Source organism: Miniopterus natalensis, chromosome 6 (genome assembly GCF_054644295.1).
Source record: "Miniopterus natalensis isolate mMinNat1 chromosome 6, mMinNat1.hap1, whole genome shotgun sequence".
NCBI classification, from domain to species: Eukaryota; Metazoa; Chordata; class Mammalia; order Chiroptera; family Miniopteridae; genus Miniopterus; species Miniopterus natalensis.
This window is the reverse complement of record NC_142086.1, coordinates 71,684,589-71,699,600: the sequence shown is the minus strand read 5'-3', so window position 1 is coordinate 71,699,600 and position 15,012 is coordinate 71,684,589. Positions and strand designations below refer to the sequence as shown.

At 46.0% G+C, this 15,012-nt stretch overlaps 1 protein-coding gene across 1 annotated transcript in view; it reads left to right on the top strand.

The window, feature by feature from the left end:
- Window positions 1-9,334, top strand: part of IQCJ (IQ motif containing J) — a 121,109-nt gene extending 111,775 nt beyond the window's left edge. The window contains exon 4 of the mRNA XM_016215700.2: window positions 9,064-9,334. Coding sequence (XP_016071186.2) covers window positions 9,064-9,334 — 271 coding nt within the window. The remainder of the gene's footprint in view (window positions 1-9,063) is intronic.
- The last annotated feature ends 5,678 nt before the right edge of the window (window positions 9,335-15,012 follow it).

The window sequence follows — 15,012 nt, the reverse complement described above, 5'->3', positions numbered from 1 at the left end:
CACTGTCTTTCATCTTAGTGACCTGGTTAGTTCCATCTTGGAACAACATGGTTATTTCCACCTCAGGGCATTTCTTTATCTCTCTCTCTCTCTCTCACACACACACACACACACACACACACACACACCCTTTCAACTCTCTGCCTTCTTCCTATTTCCATTCCAGTTCTCATCTAAATATTTTGGAAAAATATATCTTGTCTTTCTCACTTTCTATCCTTTTATTTTTTTGTTCTCTCTTACTAAGGCTAAATATGAGTCCCCTTTCCCCACTATATATGACTATTGCTTTAAAATTGTTCTAAAAACACCTCAAAATTAACAAAAATGAAACATAGTGAGACAGGCATATTATAGAACAAAATGACAACCTTTTAAAACCATTTTTAAGTAGAGAAGGGGCCTGTCATAATCACCTTAGACGCAATTTTAAGCCATTCCTGCCTGCTCTCTGTGCTCCTTTCCCATTTCGATTTTCCTTCAGGGGTACATATAAGAATTGCCACTGAGGGTGTATACAATACACACACACACACACACACACACACTCAGCTTAACACTCTGAGAAGCATGTATCTGAGAAATGAAGTACACCTGAGCTTGGCCAGGATCACTGATCATTTGCAAAAAGCCCAGAGGAATCTTCAGAGAAGAAGCCACCCAAAGAAGGGAGCCCTGCAGTGTCCAACTTCAAAGGACAATAAGCCCTTGCTGGGTTTAGGAGTTGAGACAGAAATGATGCAGATATATAATATCCTGCTGGATTAAAGCAAATACTAATGCACACACCTCACTATACATCTACATGAACCTTGGTCATCCATAGAAAGCTTGCCCCTGAGCGAGCACATAGGGCTACCTCTCACGGTGAAGCTCGCATGTGGCGTCTGAACTAGTGGGGGCCCCCAGGAAGCAAGGTGTAGACCCTTCCTAAGTGAGTAATGAGTCAGCTACCAAAGCGCTTCGTGTGCAGGGTGTTAGTTTCCAACCTCAGGAATTACTCTCTTACCATAATGTCCTCTTGAATGAAAAAGTGCTGGGTCAGAACTTAGAGTGTTTCGCTTGAAGGCTGAAAGGAAGTCAGGAAGCGTCCCTGCTGTTTCCTAGTTTCCCCATCTCTAATAGGCAGAGGCAGAGGGGTAGGTGCCGGGGAGGGACACGCAAAGAAGTCTCTGTGCCCGAGGTTCTAGCCCGCTCAGAAAGCCTGGGATTTTATGTGTAGCTGCTTTGATGGAGGAGTCTCAGCTCAGTGAGGTGCAAACTGAATGGCTTTATCTCTTCTAATAACTCTGGACCCCATTTCCACTCCTTGGACAGGGAAGAGGGAGAGGAAACACAATCTTGCCCAATAACGGACTTTGAGTCCCCTTGGAGAGTTTAGTCCAGCTCAGTGACTCTTGTCTAATCTGGTTATTAAATTCTTAACTGTCATGACAGGTTAAATACCTCCCCTCCACACACATCAGACCTTTCCTACAGCTGTGCAGCCTGCGCCCCTCTCCCTTCCTCCTCTCCCCTCTCCCCTCTCCCTTTCCTCCTCTCCCCTCTCCCCTTCCTCCTCTCCCCTCTCCCCTTCCTCCTCTCCCCTCTCCCTTTCCTCCTCTCCCCTCTCCCCTTCCCCCTCTCCCCTTCCCCCTCTCCCCTCTCCCCTTCCCCCTCTCCCCTCTCCCCTTCCTCCTCTCCCCTCTCCCCTCCGTCCTCTCCCTGTCTGCCCTCCCTCCTCTCCTCCCGTCTTGATGTTAACTCTCTCACCACTCATTTGCTAAACACCAAGGCTGCCCCGGTGTTCTCATTGATGGTGAACACTTGATCTCCCAGACAGTTGTTTCCTTTAAAATAACTCTAAGGAGCTTTTTTTTTTTTTTTTTTTTTGCTTGTGGGAAGGCCCATTGGGTCTCCCCTGAGCACCCCACCAATGGTGTAGGCTGTATCCCCCAGGATGACCTTGACATCCTTCACAGGGAGAGCCTTGGCATATCCTTACCTATCCCCACTTCCCAAGAGATGTTCTTTAGACCTGCAGAGCACTGGGTGTGAACGACGGAGCCTTGTTCCAGGTTCCTGGGCCACTGTCAGACTTCACAGGCTTTTCCTTAGGGTCTTCTGATCTCTGCTGGTGGGACCCGGCTGAACATCTACTTTCGCCCAGGGGGTAGAGAGAAGTGAGGTCGCCACACCATAAAATCTGCTTTTCTGGAATCTCTCCTCTCCCCTCCCTGATGAGCACGAGCAAGTAATAGGTTCCAATGAAACTCTTCTGGACAGCCCAGCCCCTGCAAGTCTGAGGTGCGATGTACCTTGGCAAGCCAGCCTCTGAACGTAACAGATAGAGCAAAATGAGAGCTGTTCTCAGGCGTCGGCCGCCTTTACTGTCTGCCTGCCCTGGTGGGAACTCTGGGTGGGGGTTGGGTGGGTCAGGAAAGGGTCTCAGTTGTTTCCTCATACTCAGGACAACATAAAAAGGAAAGAATTTGGTTAAGAAAGGCTACACTTGTACGTGGCTGTGCAGAGTATCATTGGGAGGAAGCAGAGGACTGTGGGGAAAGAACATGGGGGTGGGGTTGGAATTTAGGTGAAATGTAAGGAAAGGCACGTTGCCTAGTTCATGAACGTTAAGAGGCAATTTTGAGTTTTAGACTTGGAAGATCAAAGGACTGCATCAGAAGGGCAAAAGCAATCAAGATTGCACAGCTATTAATAAAAGTCATTTTGGGGAGGTAAAAGGCAGGTTTTTTGAAGATCAAGCAAAGGCAAGCCTCTCAAATCAGAAAATTCAGTTAAAGCAAAAGTACTATTGAAAGCACCACAGTGAAGGCTCTCAGTGCAGCCCTAAGACTGAAGATGAATGTGCTCCTAAGAGCCAAGGCAGGAGCAAGGGCCTGGGAATGACACACATCGAAGGAGTGTGGGTTTCAGCACAGGGGCCTGACCGCAGAGGAAGGAAACAGGCTCACGAGGTCCCGTCAGACCTCTGCCTCTCACGCCACACACACATCTTGAGTGTTGTAATAAGATCTAAACACTTCTTCTTGAGTACAAACCGTCATTTAAAAGTTGTTCATTGACTGTGATATCTGTCTCCTTATGTTTTAAAAATATATTTATTTTGTAATGAACAACATAGAGGTCTTTTGAATCCAAATCATCTTTTAAAAGTCTGCTCATTAACTAGTTCAATTCCTCTCTTTTTTTATTAATTTGTTTGATTTAGTGATGAAACATTTAGGTTCCAAAAAAGGACACACACACGAGAGAAATAAGACAATTCCCCCCAAAATTTCAAAGATGATTCTCAGTAAAGCCTTATTAAATTGCACTTGTTTAAGAGTAATGCCTATCAACTTTAGTCAGATGTTTCATTAAGAAAAGAGAGGTTGAAAGCACAGACTTTGGAGTGAGAGCAACCTAAGTTCAAATTCCAGCTCTGCTCCTTACCTGTGGTGTCACCTTGAGGACACTGCTTACCTCTCTGAGCACTAGTTGCACTCCTCTGTAAATTGAGACTGCTGACCATGTCTTAAAGGATTGTAGTGGCCTTTCAATGAGAAAATCTAAGAAGAGCATTTACCTAGTGTGACTTTCTTACCTTTTCCAGACACATTTTAAGGTCAAATTGGGCTAATAAAATAATACCTTATCTTTGACTCTTTGCAAGAATCAAGAATTACAAAGAAGTAATTGTTACTCCTGTTTTTGTAGATAAGCAAAATGTAGGCCAATAAGTTTAGTATTTTGCCTCAGGCCTCAGCTAATGAGACATCACTGAGCAAGAACCTACATCACTTTAAACACATAATTTCTGGGGACAAAATCATGAACCCACCTCCACCAGGGGACACAGAATCTACGGCTACATAAGGAACTTTTTCCTCTAAAAACAAAACCCTAAAGTCTGGTGGAGCAACCCCTTCATGTTGACCAAACAAAAGGGAAACCACAAAAAAGCAGATAGGAAATGCCATAAACCCCACCCCAGCACAATGATTCACAGTTGGGAGGAAACTCAAAACCCAGAGTTCTCCTTAAGGAGCAAAAAGTTCATACCTCACATTGGGCACCCCAACTTTTAAGACCAGCACCAGAAAGACAAGCCCCCAAAACATCTGGCTTTGAAGACCAACTGGACTCTTGTTTTTTAACCCTAACCCAAGGGTATGGTTTTTTTAAAATTGATTTTAGAGAGAGGAAAGGGGAGAGAGAGAAACATTGATCAGTTGCTTCCCATAGGCGCTCCCACTGGAGATCAAACCCAAACCGCTATTTGGGTCTGTGCCCTCACTGGGAATCTAACCCACAACCTTTTGGTGCATGGATGATGCTCGAACCAACTGAGCCACCTGGCCAGGGCTGAGAAACTGCTCTTAAAGGCTTATACATAGATTCACCTGCCTCGGGGCCCAACGCAGAAGCAGATCTTGAAAAGCACCCAGACTTTGGGCGAAAGAGACTCATTTGCTAATTTTAAAGCACTGCTGAGAGGCAGGCCTGCTGGGATACTCTCCGGGCTGGAAGCTGGTGGGTGCCGTCTTCCTGCCTCCCTCTGCCTTGCTAAGGCAGGTGGGTGCCATATTTTTCTCTTCTTATTTCTTCCCTCCCCCGCCCCTTTTCTTTTCTTTCTTTCTTTTTTGTTCAGTAAGTGCCATGTTTGCACTGCCCCCGCCTGGCTCCAGCTGGTGAGCACCATCTTCACGCCCTCACTCTGCGCACTCCAGAGAACCAGACTCTCCCAGGGGGGTGCTCTATGCATGTCCTGTGCCCTGGAGTTTATGTCAGCGCCTCGGTTTTTGTGGTTGCCACCTAGGGGACTCCCCTTGATCACCTGGCTCTGGAGGCCAGGGCGCCTTGCATTGCTGGGCCCCACAGGACTGTAAAATTGGAGACAGTTCTCGCCGACCATCCCCCCCAGGGCACCTCACAGATAGAAGCAGACTGAAACCCAGGCTTCCTGAGAAAGAGGCCTATTTGCTTGTCCAAGAGCTTAGGCTGAGGGGCAGGCTTCAGGCGACTCACAGGAGCCTGTGGAGGGCTCTCGGGGATGGAGGAGGTGCCTTCAGTATTTACACTCTCCCTCTGCCTCCCTCCAGCTCACCAGTATCTTAAAGAAAACAGCTATACACTTGTCTGGTGCCCTGATTTTTGTAGCTGCCACCAGGGCACACTTCTACATCCCCCTCCCCCCCAGCTCTGGTGGCTAGTGGGCCTTAGTAGGTCCCACAGGACCATAACCAGTGGAGAAATAGTTCAACAGCCACCACCCTCAGGGTAGAGCAAGAGGAACAGCCCTAGGAGTTCAGTCCTTCCCCGTGAGCCTGCTGGCTCATCACCATAGCCGCAGCCTGAGGGGCAGGCTTCTAATTAAATGCACATCTAAGGGCTGAACGTACATCTTGCTGAGACTTGGAGACCTCGAAGGGCTGGCACTGTCTTCACATTCTCCCTCTTCCTGCTGTAGAGTGCCAGTATCTCTCAGAGGGGAGCTCCTATATGTGTCTGGCGCCCCAGTTTTTACACCTAGTGACCTGGTTTTTGTGGCTGCCGCCCAGGGGATACCCCTTGCTTTCCTGGCTCTGGTGCCCAGGAGGGCTTGAGTTCTTTGCATCCATAGGACTGAAACAGTTGCAGAGACTGTTTCACCTCTGGGCAATGCACAGACGTCAGCTGAGGCGAGCTCTGACGGTGAAGGAGGCCTACTCGCTAGTCCTGGAGTTTCAGCCTTCCAGGCAGGCTTCAGGTTAGGCACACGGCTAGAGTCTACCAAGGTGCTCTCAGGGGACACCGTCTTTGCCCTCTCCCTTTACCTCACTGCTGCTCACTGTAATCTCCCAGAAAGGAGCTTATGCACTTGTCTAGAGCCCCGATTTTTGCAACTCTTGCCCAGAGCATATCTCCAGATTGCCTGGCTCTGGGTAGCAGGACTTATGCTTGTGGTCCCACAGGATATGTATTTGTATTCTTTATATATTTTTATTATTTTTTTAAATCCTCACCCAAGGGATATTTTTTCCATTGCTTTTTCAGAGAGAGAGTGGAAAGGAGAGAGAGAGAAACATCCATGTGAGAGAGACACATTGATTGGTTGCCTCCTGCACACACCCTGATGGGACCGAGCCTGCAACTGAGGTCCGTGCCCTTGGCTGGAATTGAACCCAGGACCCTTCAGTCCGCGGGCTGACACTCTGACCACTAAGCCAAACCCGCCAGGGCATATTTGTATTCTTTAAAAGCTGCTGCCTGAGTGTCTGGCTTGCAGTCAGCTGGAATCTAGGCACTGGCTGAGATCCTCTCCTTTGAAACACTGACTGGCCTTGGCACACCCTCAGCATTTGGGAGCTATTCACAATAAAATAGGCTGCGTGGACAGCCGCAAAGGTGTGAGAGACAACCAAGAGCCGGGGCGGGGCTGAGTGATAAGGCTCCTCTCCTGCGGAAGGCAGGCCCATCCTTCAGACTGGGGGAGGGAGCTTCATCTCAAGCACAGAAGCCCACACACAGTCAGGCAAATGGAGAGACAAAGGAATGTGTCCAAATGAGAGTGTGATAAAACCTCAGAAGAAACCCTTCGTGAAATGGAGATAAGCAACTTGCCTGACAAAGTAAGGAGCTAAAGTCAGGAATTACAAACCGGGCAGAGCCGGAGTGGAGGGCTTCAGCCGAGAGGCACGGGGATGCGGTGCGGAACCTGCCGGCTGCATGCGGCGGCCCTTCACGGGCATTTGGGCAGGTCTGTCAGGGCGCAGGGCTGGGGCAGGCGCTGAATGAAAACATGACGTATATGTTAGGGTAACTTTTAGTTGCATGTAGACAGTGTAGGTAACAGAGGCATAAATAGGGGTCCTGCTTGTCCACTGGAAGTCAGAATGTGACACCCAAGGGCACCATCTTGCTCCCTGCTCTGTTTCCGTGTTTCTGAACCATGAGGCGGGAGCACAGAGCAGGGTGGGATCCCCTTCCGGTCTTTCATATCGTTACATTCTCTTGTAATTTAAAAAGGAAGAAAATATTCACCCACTTGGAAGAAAAGAATATTGAATTCTTAAATCTCTGACTTAAGGGAAACTGATACATCGCTTTCCGGATTCCATAGAACCTGGAGGTGGAAATGGGATGCATAAGTGCAAATCCACCTTTGCAGATCTCACCTCAGTTTTGACCAGCAGTGTTTGGTTCTTTAAAGGTGTCACACCGCCCTCTGCTGTTCAAGCTAAAATGTAATACCTCAAGTGGTCACTCCATTTCCTTTCTCTATTTTCTGAATAGTCACGGTGAGAGAGAGAGAAATAAATAAATAAACACTTCTATTTTAAAAATCATTTAAAAAATGTCACAGGTTTTTAAGCCCTTGATGGGCAGCTTGACAAACTCTAGGTGCCCTCAAGTGGCAGAACTTGTCAGCAGGGCCCTGGGAGACACTCAGCACTTCCAGCTCTTCAGAGAATGAGAAAATCACTAACAGCTTCCAAAAGTTCAATCTCCTTAATAAAATGGGTCTCAGAAGAAGCAACAAGGCTTAGGCATGTAATCTTACAAGGCCTTCTTTGAGGTTGTGTTTAAAATCTCTAAGCCAAAGAAAAATAAATAAGGATGCATTTTGAGCAAGCATTGCATAATAAAACAGTGACCGCATATAACCCAAACCAGGGTCAGATCCTGCTTTAATGAAACCTAAAGTGTGTGTGTGTGTGTGTGTGTGTGTGTGTGTGTGTGTATAAAATTTGGAGGGCCTTTTAAAAAACCTAAAATATACCTACTTTTGCAATTCTGTAGAGCCTCTTGTAGGTTCTGGCAGAAGCTTCTGGCCTCCAAGTAAGGGCCACCGAAGCTTCAGTTTCATAGTTTCAGAGACATTGGCCTCTGATCCCCAGGTACTTTTTCACTGCAGCTTCCCGACTTTTCCTTGAGCATTATAATCACACAACCTTAATAAATTAGGGAACACGAACAAACTCAATAACGTGGTAGCATTTTTTGTGTTCTCTATGTCCTCTGACTGTTGAAAATCGATGGTCTTTGAACAATTCTTGCCAAATGGAAGTAAATCAGTTTGTTTATACAAAAACAATTTTAATGACTTCAGTTGTATGTGGAAGAATTATAGGGGATCAGATGCTTCCAGGAGCCTAGAAGAGATAGGGAAAGAATTAGTCCAACTATTTTAAAAGGCTGACTCCCTGCAGTTGGTCTTCATGTTCAGCTGAGTCCCTGGAGGGGCTAGATTGTGGTCACTGATCACCTGTGACAACCTAGATGTTAATCTCAAAGATTATAATCCAGTCCCAATGGAGAAAAATCACTGAGCATTCCCAAGGAAGAGGTTTCTATTATCCAAAGCAGAAGAAGACATGTTTTTGGATCCTAATCATGGGAAATAAAAACTCTCCTTTGGTGAAATCTCAAGCAGCCACCTACTCACATGTTACTTTAATTTTCTGAGTAGTACATAACATTCTCAGATATTTTTTCCTCTCTGTTTCTTTGTTTATCGAACATCACCCGCTTCCTTTCACAGTAGGTAAAATCCATGGCCACAAGGCTCTTGCTTATATTGTCCCCGAGCAGGGCCCTTGCCTTTGGCCGTGCAGACTACACTCTGTAGCATCACAGGATGCCCTTCACCTTGAGTGTGTGCGAATGGCACCCCGAGAGCTTCACTGCAGCCCGTCTGAACCTAGGGCTGGCCCTGGCACGGAGTAGTCCCCAGCAGTGCTGTGCTGAGCGAATGAGTGAGCGACAGGCCAGCCTGTCATTGTCATTTGAAACACGGCGAGAAATGGAGAGATTCTGCGCCCCGTAAACCCCAGCACATGCACGCGTGCAGAGCAGCTTCCCTGTGACTGACGGCTTTTTCTGACCAGGCCGGCACCCGTGGACTGGCTGAGCGTGGTCATGCCTGTGAAAGTCAAGCCGGTGAGACAGTCAGGCCAGCTCTTCCGATTTCTTGAGCTGCATTCTGCGCGCTCGGGTTCCCCGGCTCCACAGCCGGTCCCCCTGACCCCCTGCGCGCGTCCGCGCCTGTGGCCGCGGCGGGGGGACAGCGCGTGGACCGGGCCTTTTCTGTGTCTGCAGCATCCAGCGAGCCTGGCGCGACTACCTGCGGCGGCAGGACCCCCTGGAGAAGAGGTGCCCGTCGCCGCCCTCCGCGTCCTCGGACAAGCTGAGCCGCTCCGTGAGCATGAACACCGTCTCCGACAGCAGCTCGCCCGTGAGTGCCCTTTCCCTTGTCACGCTCTCACGGCCGGTCCCACGACCGCCAGGCTGCGGCTCCCAGGGAGCGGTCTGGGGGGTGAGCCGGCGGATTGCGATCGGAGGACGTACGCTGCTTATTTGCTGTGCGTGAACCCACGGCGGAGGTTTGCTAGCTCCAAATAAGGTGCGATTCACAAACACGTAGCGCGCTCCGCCAGGCCTGCGGGCACTGATGCGTTTCCGTCAACCTGAGCTCCTCCCGCGCGTGTTCGCGGCCCTCGGTGACCGAGAGCTCCCCCTTCCTTTCCTTCGTGGCAGCCTGCTCCCTTCAGCCTGTGTCCCCGGTGGCATTGCGCGGTGCTGATAGGATCGATTAGCTTGGTCGTAAAGATGATAAAGAGAACTTTTACTGAAAGTGTTGGAAAGGGTTACAAACCCGGGGGGGCTGCATGGTGAATTCCCCGGGAGCCAGGTAAGGAGCCCATGTGGCTGGTGGGGGCCGAGCTGTGACTGGATGACTGAGGAATGCAGGCCTCACCTGCGATCGCAGCCCCCGGAGCCCCTGGGGGGAGCTGCTATGTGGGGATGCAGGATAGATGTTGTCAAAGGTCATTTTCTGTCTTCAGGAGATGCCAGAATTCCAGATTTTGAAACTTAAAGCGTAACTAGGCCAGGTCTGCAGACCATACTTATTCCAGGAGCCACCAGTTTAAGAACCCCGGGTACAGAGTTATGGATGAAAGAAACTGCTGAAGGTCTTTATTTAAAAAAATAGGTAGGAAATAAGTGACCAAGCAATCATAATGTGTAGTTTTGGGGATCTAGCCATTGTGATCATTTTTGATAGTCACTGGAGTACTGAAAGAGGTTAGGAAGATAAATGAAGTAACTATACGAGGATATTATTTAAAAAATTTTTTCTTTGACTGTTTTGTAATTCTGTTTGTTTATTTCTAAAGGGGCTTCCCAACAGCCAAAATAGTGTATTCACATCGGAGGAAGCAAGGGTTACTTGGAAATGTTTTCAGATGATGGCACTGTGAATTCTTTAATAAACGGTTTTATCTAGTTGTGGATTCTAAACAGAGAGCAGTGAGTTCATAGCTGTGCAAATAACAGTGGCAGAAGATCTATTGTTAGCTGAGAGCAGAAATTGAATACTTAGTGAATCGGCACTTTTAAAGACAGTTTTTGTGGGGAATTAACGGTCTTAGCTGGTCTTCCTGCATCACTAGAGGGCGCTCACGAACCACATTGGGAAATGGTTGAGTTTAGTAAAGTTTGTATTTAAGTCATGATTTTCGAGTGAAAAATAATGTGAAAACTGAGTGTTTGGGATACCTTCTCTGTGAAGGTCAACAGAAGGTGAAAGTTAAAAGACTTTTAAGATTCTGTTTGAATGATGGAAACTGAATATCAGAAATCACTCTGCCTGCGAGTTAAAGGTTTGTGTTTACTGTCCGCCTCCCGCCTTGGCTGAGCCTGTCTTAAAGGGATGCACTTCCTCTGATAACCAGAGATTCCATTCAGAACTTCAGGGTTAAAAGCCTTCCGTCTAAGTCCAATGCTCGCAGCGAGGTTTTCTCTCTGGGGGGTTCTCTGGGCCCCTGACTCCTGCTGGATCCCCTCCAGCTTACAGAATCTCAGCCCTCCTTCTCTGGGCTTGACCTATTGCTGTTGTTGCTTAGGCCATTTGTTTGTCTTGTCAGATCTGATCAGTTGTCTGCCTTGTCTCAGGTGCCTGCCTTTTCCCTACTAACACAGCCTCAACTAGTGGCCAGTCTGCCTTTGCCTAACCCCTGGGCCTTGCCAGCTGCTCCTCCCATCCCCATCCCTATAATAACTGCAGTTACTGCCCATACTAGTTGTCTGCCCCAAGCATGTGCCACATGGGAGGCCAGCAGCCTGATCTGGGTGACTCCGTGTGCTGAGCTGAGAATGATTGTTTGGGCCATGCGTAATGGTTAATATAGGTTTCACAATATTTCTGCTCTACAATATATACCAACAGTAATATTTCTGTATGAGCTCTCAAATTCATCATCTGGATAAGAGCTGAGCACTTACTAATAATACCAGGTGCTTTGCTAATGCTTTCCATGGATTATGTCACATAATCCTCTCAATGACCATATGAAGGACGTACAATTATTATCCCCATTTTACAGATGATGAAAATGTGGCTTGAAGATGTAACTAACTTACTCTTGGCTGCACCTTTGGCTGGTGCCCACACACCGCACTGTTCTCCATGCTGTGCCACTTGAAAGAAAGAGCGCACTTGGACATGGTCAAGCAGTGGAAGAGACAATCAGTTAATGAATGTCTAAGATTATTTTAAAATTGAATGGGTATAAACAGTGAATTAAATAATTGAAAAAAGAACCCTCGCTTGATTTTATAAATTGCTTAATTTAATGCTCTTTGATTAAAACCTCAAACCTCAGCTGCTCAGTGCCAAATTAAAGAGCAACAGGAGGGAAGATAATATTAAGTAATGTTATCAATTTGCATATTAAGTGCCCTTATCCCACAATGTATCATGTGGTAACAGAAAAACTTGTTTTAGAATTAGCGATTTTGAATAACAACTGTTACTGGGAAATGTAGCTTGTTGGTATCAAAGTGAGAAAAAAAGTAACTTTTTTTAAAAAAACACTAAAAATATAAGTTATTGCACCAACGACAGCAGTGGAAAATGCTTTGTGTGCTTTTTTATTAATCAATTTCATATGACCAAATACTTATTTTTATTTATTTTTTTAATACTTACTCCTTTAGTTCCCAGCTCTGAGAAATCTGTAATTTGTCTTTTAGGATATCATAGAAAGAAACTACAGTATGGTGTATTCTAAACTAGATTGATAACCTTTTCACAAATCACTAGCCTACCCCTGCAAAGGAAGCCAGAAAGATCTTTGACTTGTTTGGAGACAGTCCCATTTGGCTTGGACTAGTTCTGTCTACCTTGGCTCTTCCTGGCAATGCCCACTTCTTCCCGTTGGTTCCCCACATTTTATGGTCTGGCCTGTAGGGAGCAGTGCGGCTCACAGAATAAGACCCTAGAGCACCCGACTTAAAATAGCAGCTCTCCACTATTTTTGTGAGTCTAAGACATAACACTCAAGAGGTCCCTCTTTGTCTACAAACTGGAAATAACACCCACCTCAGAGGTGGATGGATGTCACTGTGAAGATTAAATGGCACTACATGGGTAAAACACGGTGCAAGATGCCCCTCCATAAACGTTAGGCCATTCTGAGCCTGCTCTTGAAAACACTCTATGCGTTCAAAACGCTGAGGAAAAGTTGTGAACACAGAGGTGGAATTTTTAACTTGATTCCCACCGGAGGGGGGGGGGGGTGGTCACCGTGCCTGTTTCCAATTCACAAAGTGAACTCATGAGAATCAAATCGTGTCCTAGAACAGATATATTCATATAATGTATACTCAGAATATACATGTATATTATGAGATTGGAGCTGCATGTTACAAAAGGAATAAATTAAGCATTTATTTTGGTGTGGCTCCTTTTAAAGACTCGTTTTCAAGATCCAAAGGTGAAACCAAGTGTAAGTCCTTTTGCCTTTAAGTGGGTGGGCCTAGACCCTTCTCTTCCCTTCAGACGTGAAGAAGAAGAAATGGGAGGGTCTGCAGCCGCCGGCAGAACAGGCTCATTGGCCTCACCTCTCGGGCCAGTGAGGGCAGGAAGGCCACCCAGTAGCCGCGCAGCCCTGGCCGCCAGGCCTGGCTTCACTCCTGCTCAGGAGGAATTACAGCTCTGAGCAGGTTCAGGGGCAGTGGTGTGGGCCAGCTGAAGCCCCCGCTACCTTGGCCGTCCCGGAGAGAAGGCTGTGGAGCCCTCATACCCATGGCGCTGCTTGAGTGGTCCTGCCTTTTAGCCAGAGTAGCTGGATAGCTTGCAAGGGGCATCCAGGTGACCCCCCCCCAAGAATACTATCAAAAGCCGGCACTGCCCCTGTCTGCCAAATGTGGCTTGTGCACCTACATTCAAACTCCTTCATTGCCTTCACCTTGTACTTCCATTTTCTTAAACTTTTTTGTTTTAGATTTACAACCTCCAGTCTTTAAAGACATCAGGGAAAATCTAGTGACTAAAGGGAGACAGTATTTTTACAAAGCTGTACTTGTTTTTAGGGGGGAGCTCAGGCCTAAAAGGAATTCCTTTTACAACCTTCCCATACAATTTTGAGAGCTATAAAATTATGAGAATGTAAGCCCTGTGCTACTTAATAATTTAATAGTCTAGATTTTCTAGGTCACAGACAAGTTACATATTATGCCCAGCTGTTGTTATAAATTTAGGTTCCCTGAATTCTAATGTTTCGGCACCCAACTCTCAGACCCCCAAATAGCACAAATTCTTTGTTAGTCTATTTGTCTTAAATTTTGGTTCAGAGACTATAGTGTGGAATCATATGTGGAAAGAAGACTTCTTGGTATTTACACAGAAGTAGATACGTTTCTCTTTTCCTCTAACCAGGGTCTTAAGAACAAGTGTTTTCTCTTCAAAAGCTTTAGGAATTGTGTTACATAACATATAATCATATGACAGTGTGACTGAATATATGTTTGTATAGAAATATTATCTTTATATCACAAACACTCTCCTTTTTATGTCTTTGAATATGGTTGATAGTATATATTCCTTACTCTAAATTATTTTTTTAACTTAATGATTAGAGGACATTTTTCTTGGTAGGTTTAGAAACAAGCATGTTGTTTTTAGGGGCTGCTAACATTGAACATTTCCTGGGTTCAGAATGATATACAAAATTGACAGTTTGCTGTTTGCAGTTTGCTGACAACTGACTTATTCATCCATAGCGATATAATGAATCATCCTTAGCAATCTCAAAGTTATTGACCTGGGAGTATAGATGCAAAAACCTAGGCATTAAGTGCCTCATTTTGATAAAGACAGGTGAGAAATAACTTGTTCTCTTTGCAGTTTACCTCAAGTCCAGTGTCAGCATTTGCCCTCAATGAGTCCTGTCTTTACTCTGCAGCTTAGATGAGATAAAGTACTGAACTCCTAGTTTAGACCCACAGTGCACCCTGTGTTGCAAAATCCACTTTCATTTTCACAAATCGTCTTTCTACTCATTAGATGAGTATGAGAGATGCTTTAGGATTCATGGAGAAATTGGATATGGTGGAACTGGAAAGCTCATTGGCTTAAGGCTCATTTGGACTTTCTTTTTAAAAATAAGACATCTTTGGGTGTGTGTGGGGTGGTGGTGGTAGTTATTTGCATCCCTGAATTGGGTCTTTATCATTTGTTCACTCATTCAACAAATACCTGAGTACCTACTGTGTGCTGGGCAGTTGCTAAACATTAGAGACACAATGATCATCCAAATATACACAACCTCTACCCTTGTAGAATTTACATAATTCCTCAGTTATGTTTGGAAATTCTCATAACAAATGCACGAATAACTTATAGGAGATACTTGATATTTTACTGATTAATTGTATAGAAAGTTTAAGTATTAAACCTTTTGGGGGATGCCGGCCACCCTTACCCCTCCAAGCTGAAGCCCCTGTCGCCTGGCATCTTGGTGTGGTACCTCGCCATGGGCCATCTCACTATGGGCCGAATCATGGCTCCACACACAGGGCATTTGGGTTTTTATTAAAAGGGGATACACTCAATAAACACTTATTAGATTAAAGTTATTTTTCCCTTTGACTCTCAAGATTATTGAGTTATCATGAGAGGGGATTAGATGATTTAACTACTAGCTGAGAGGAATGCCAGCTATGACTGAAAATGCTAAATCATGGTGCACGATACATAGCTAA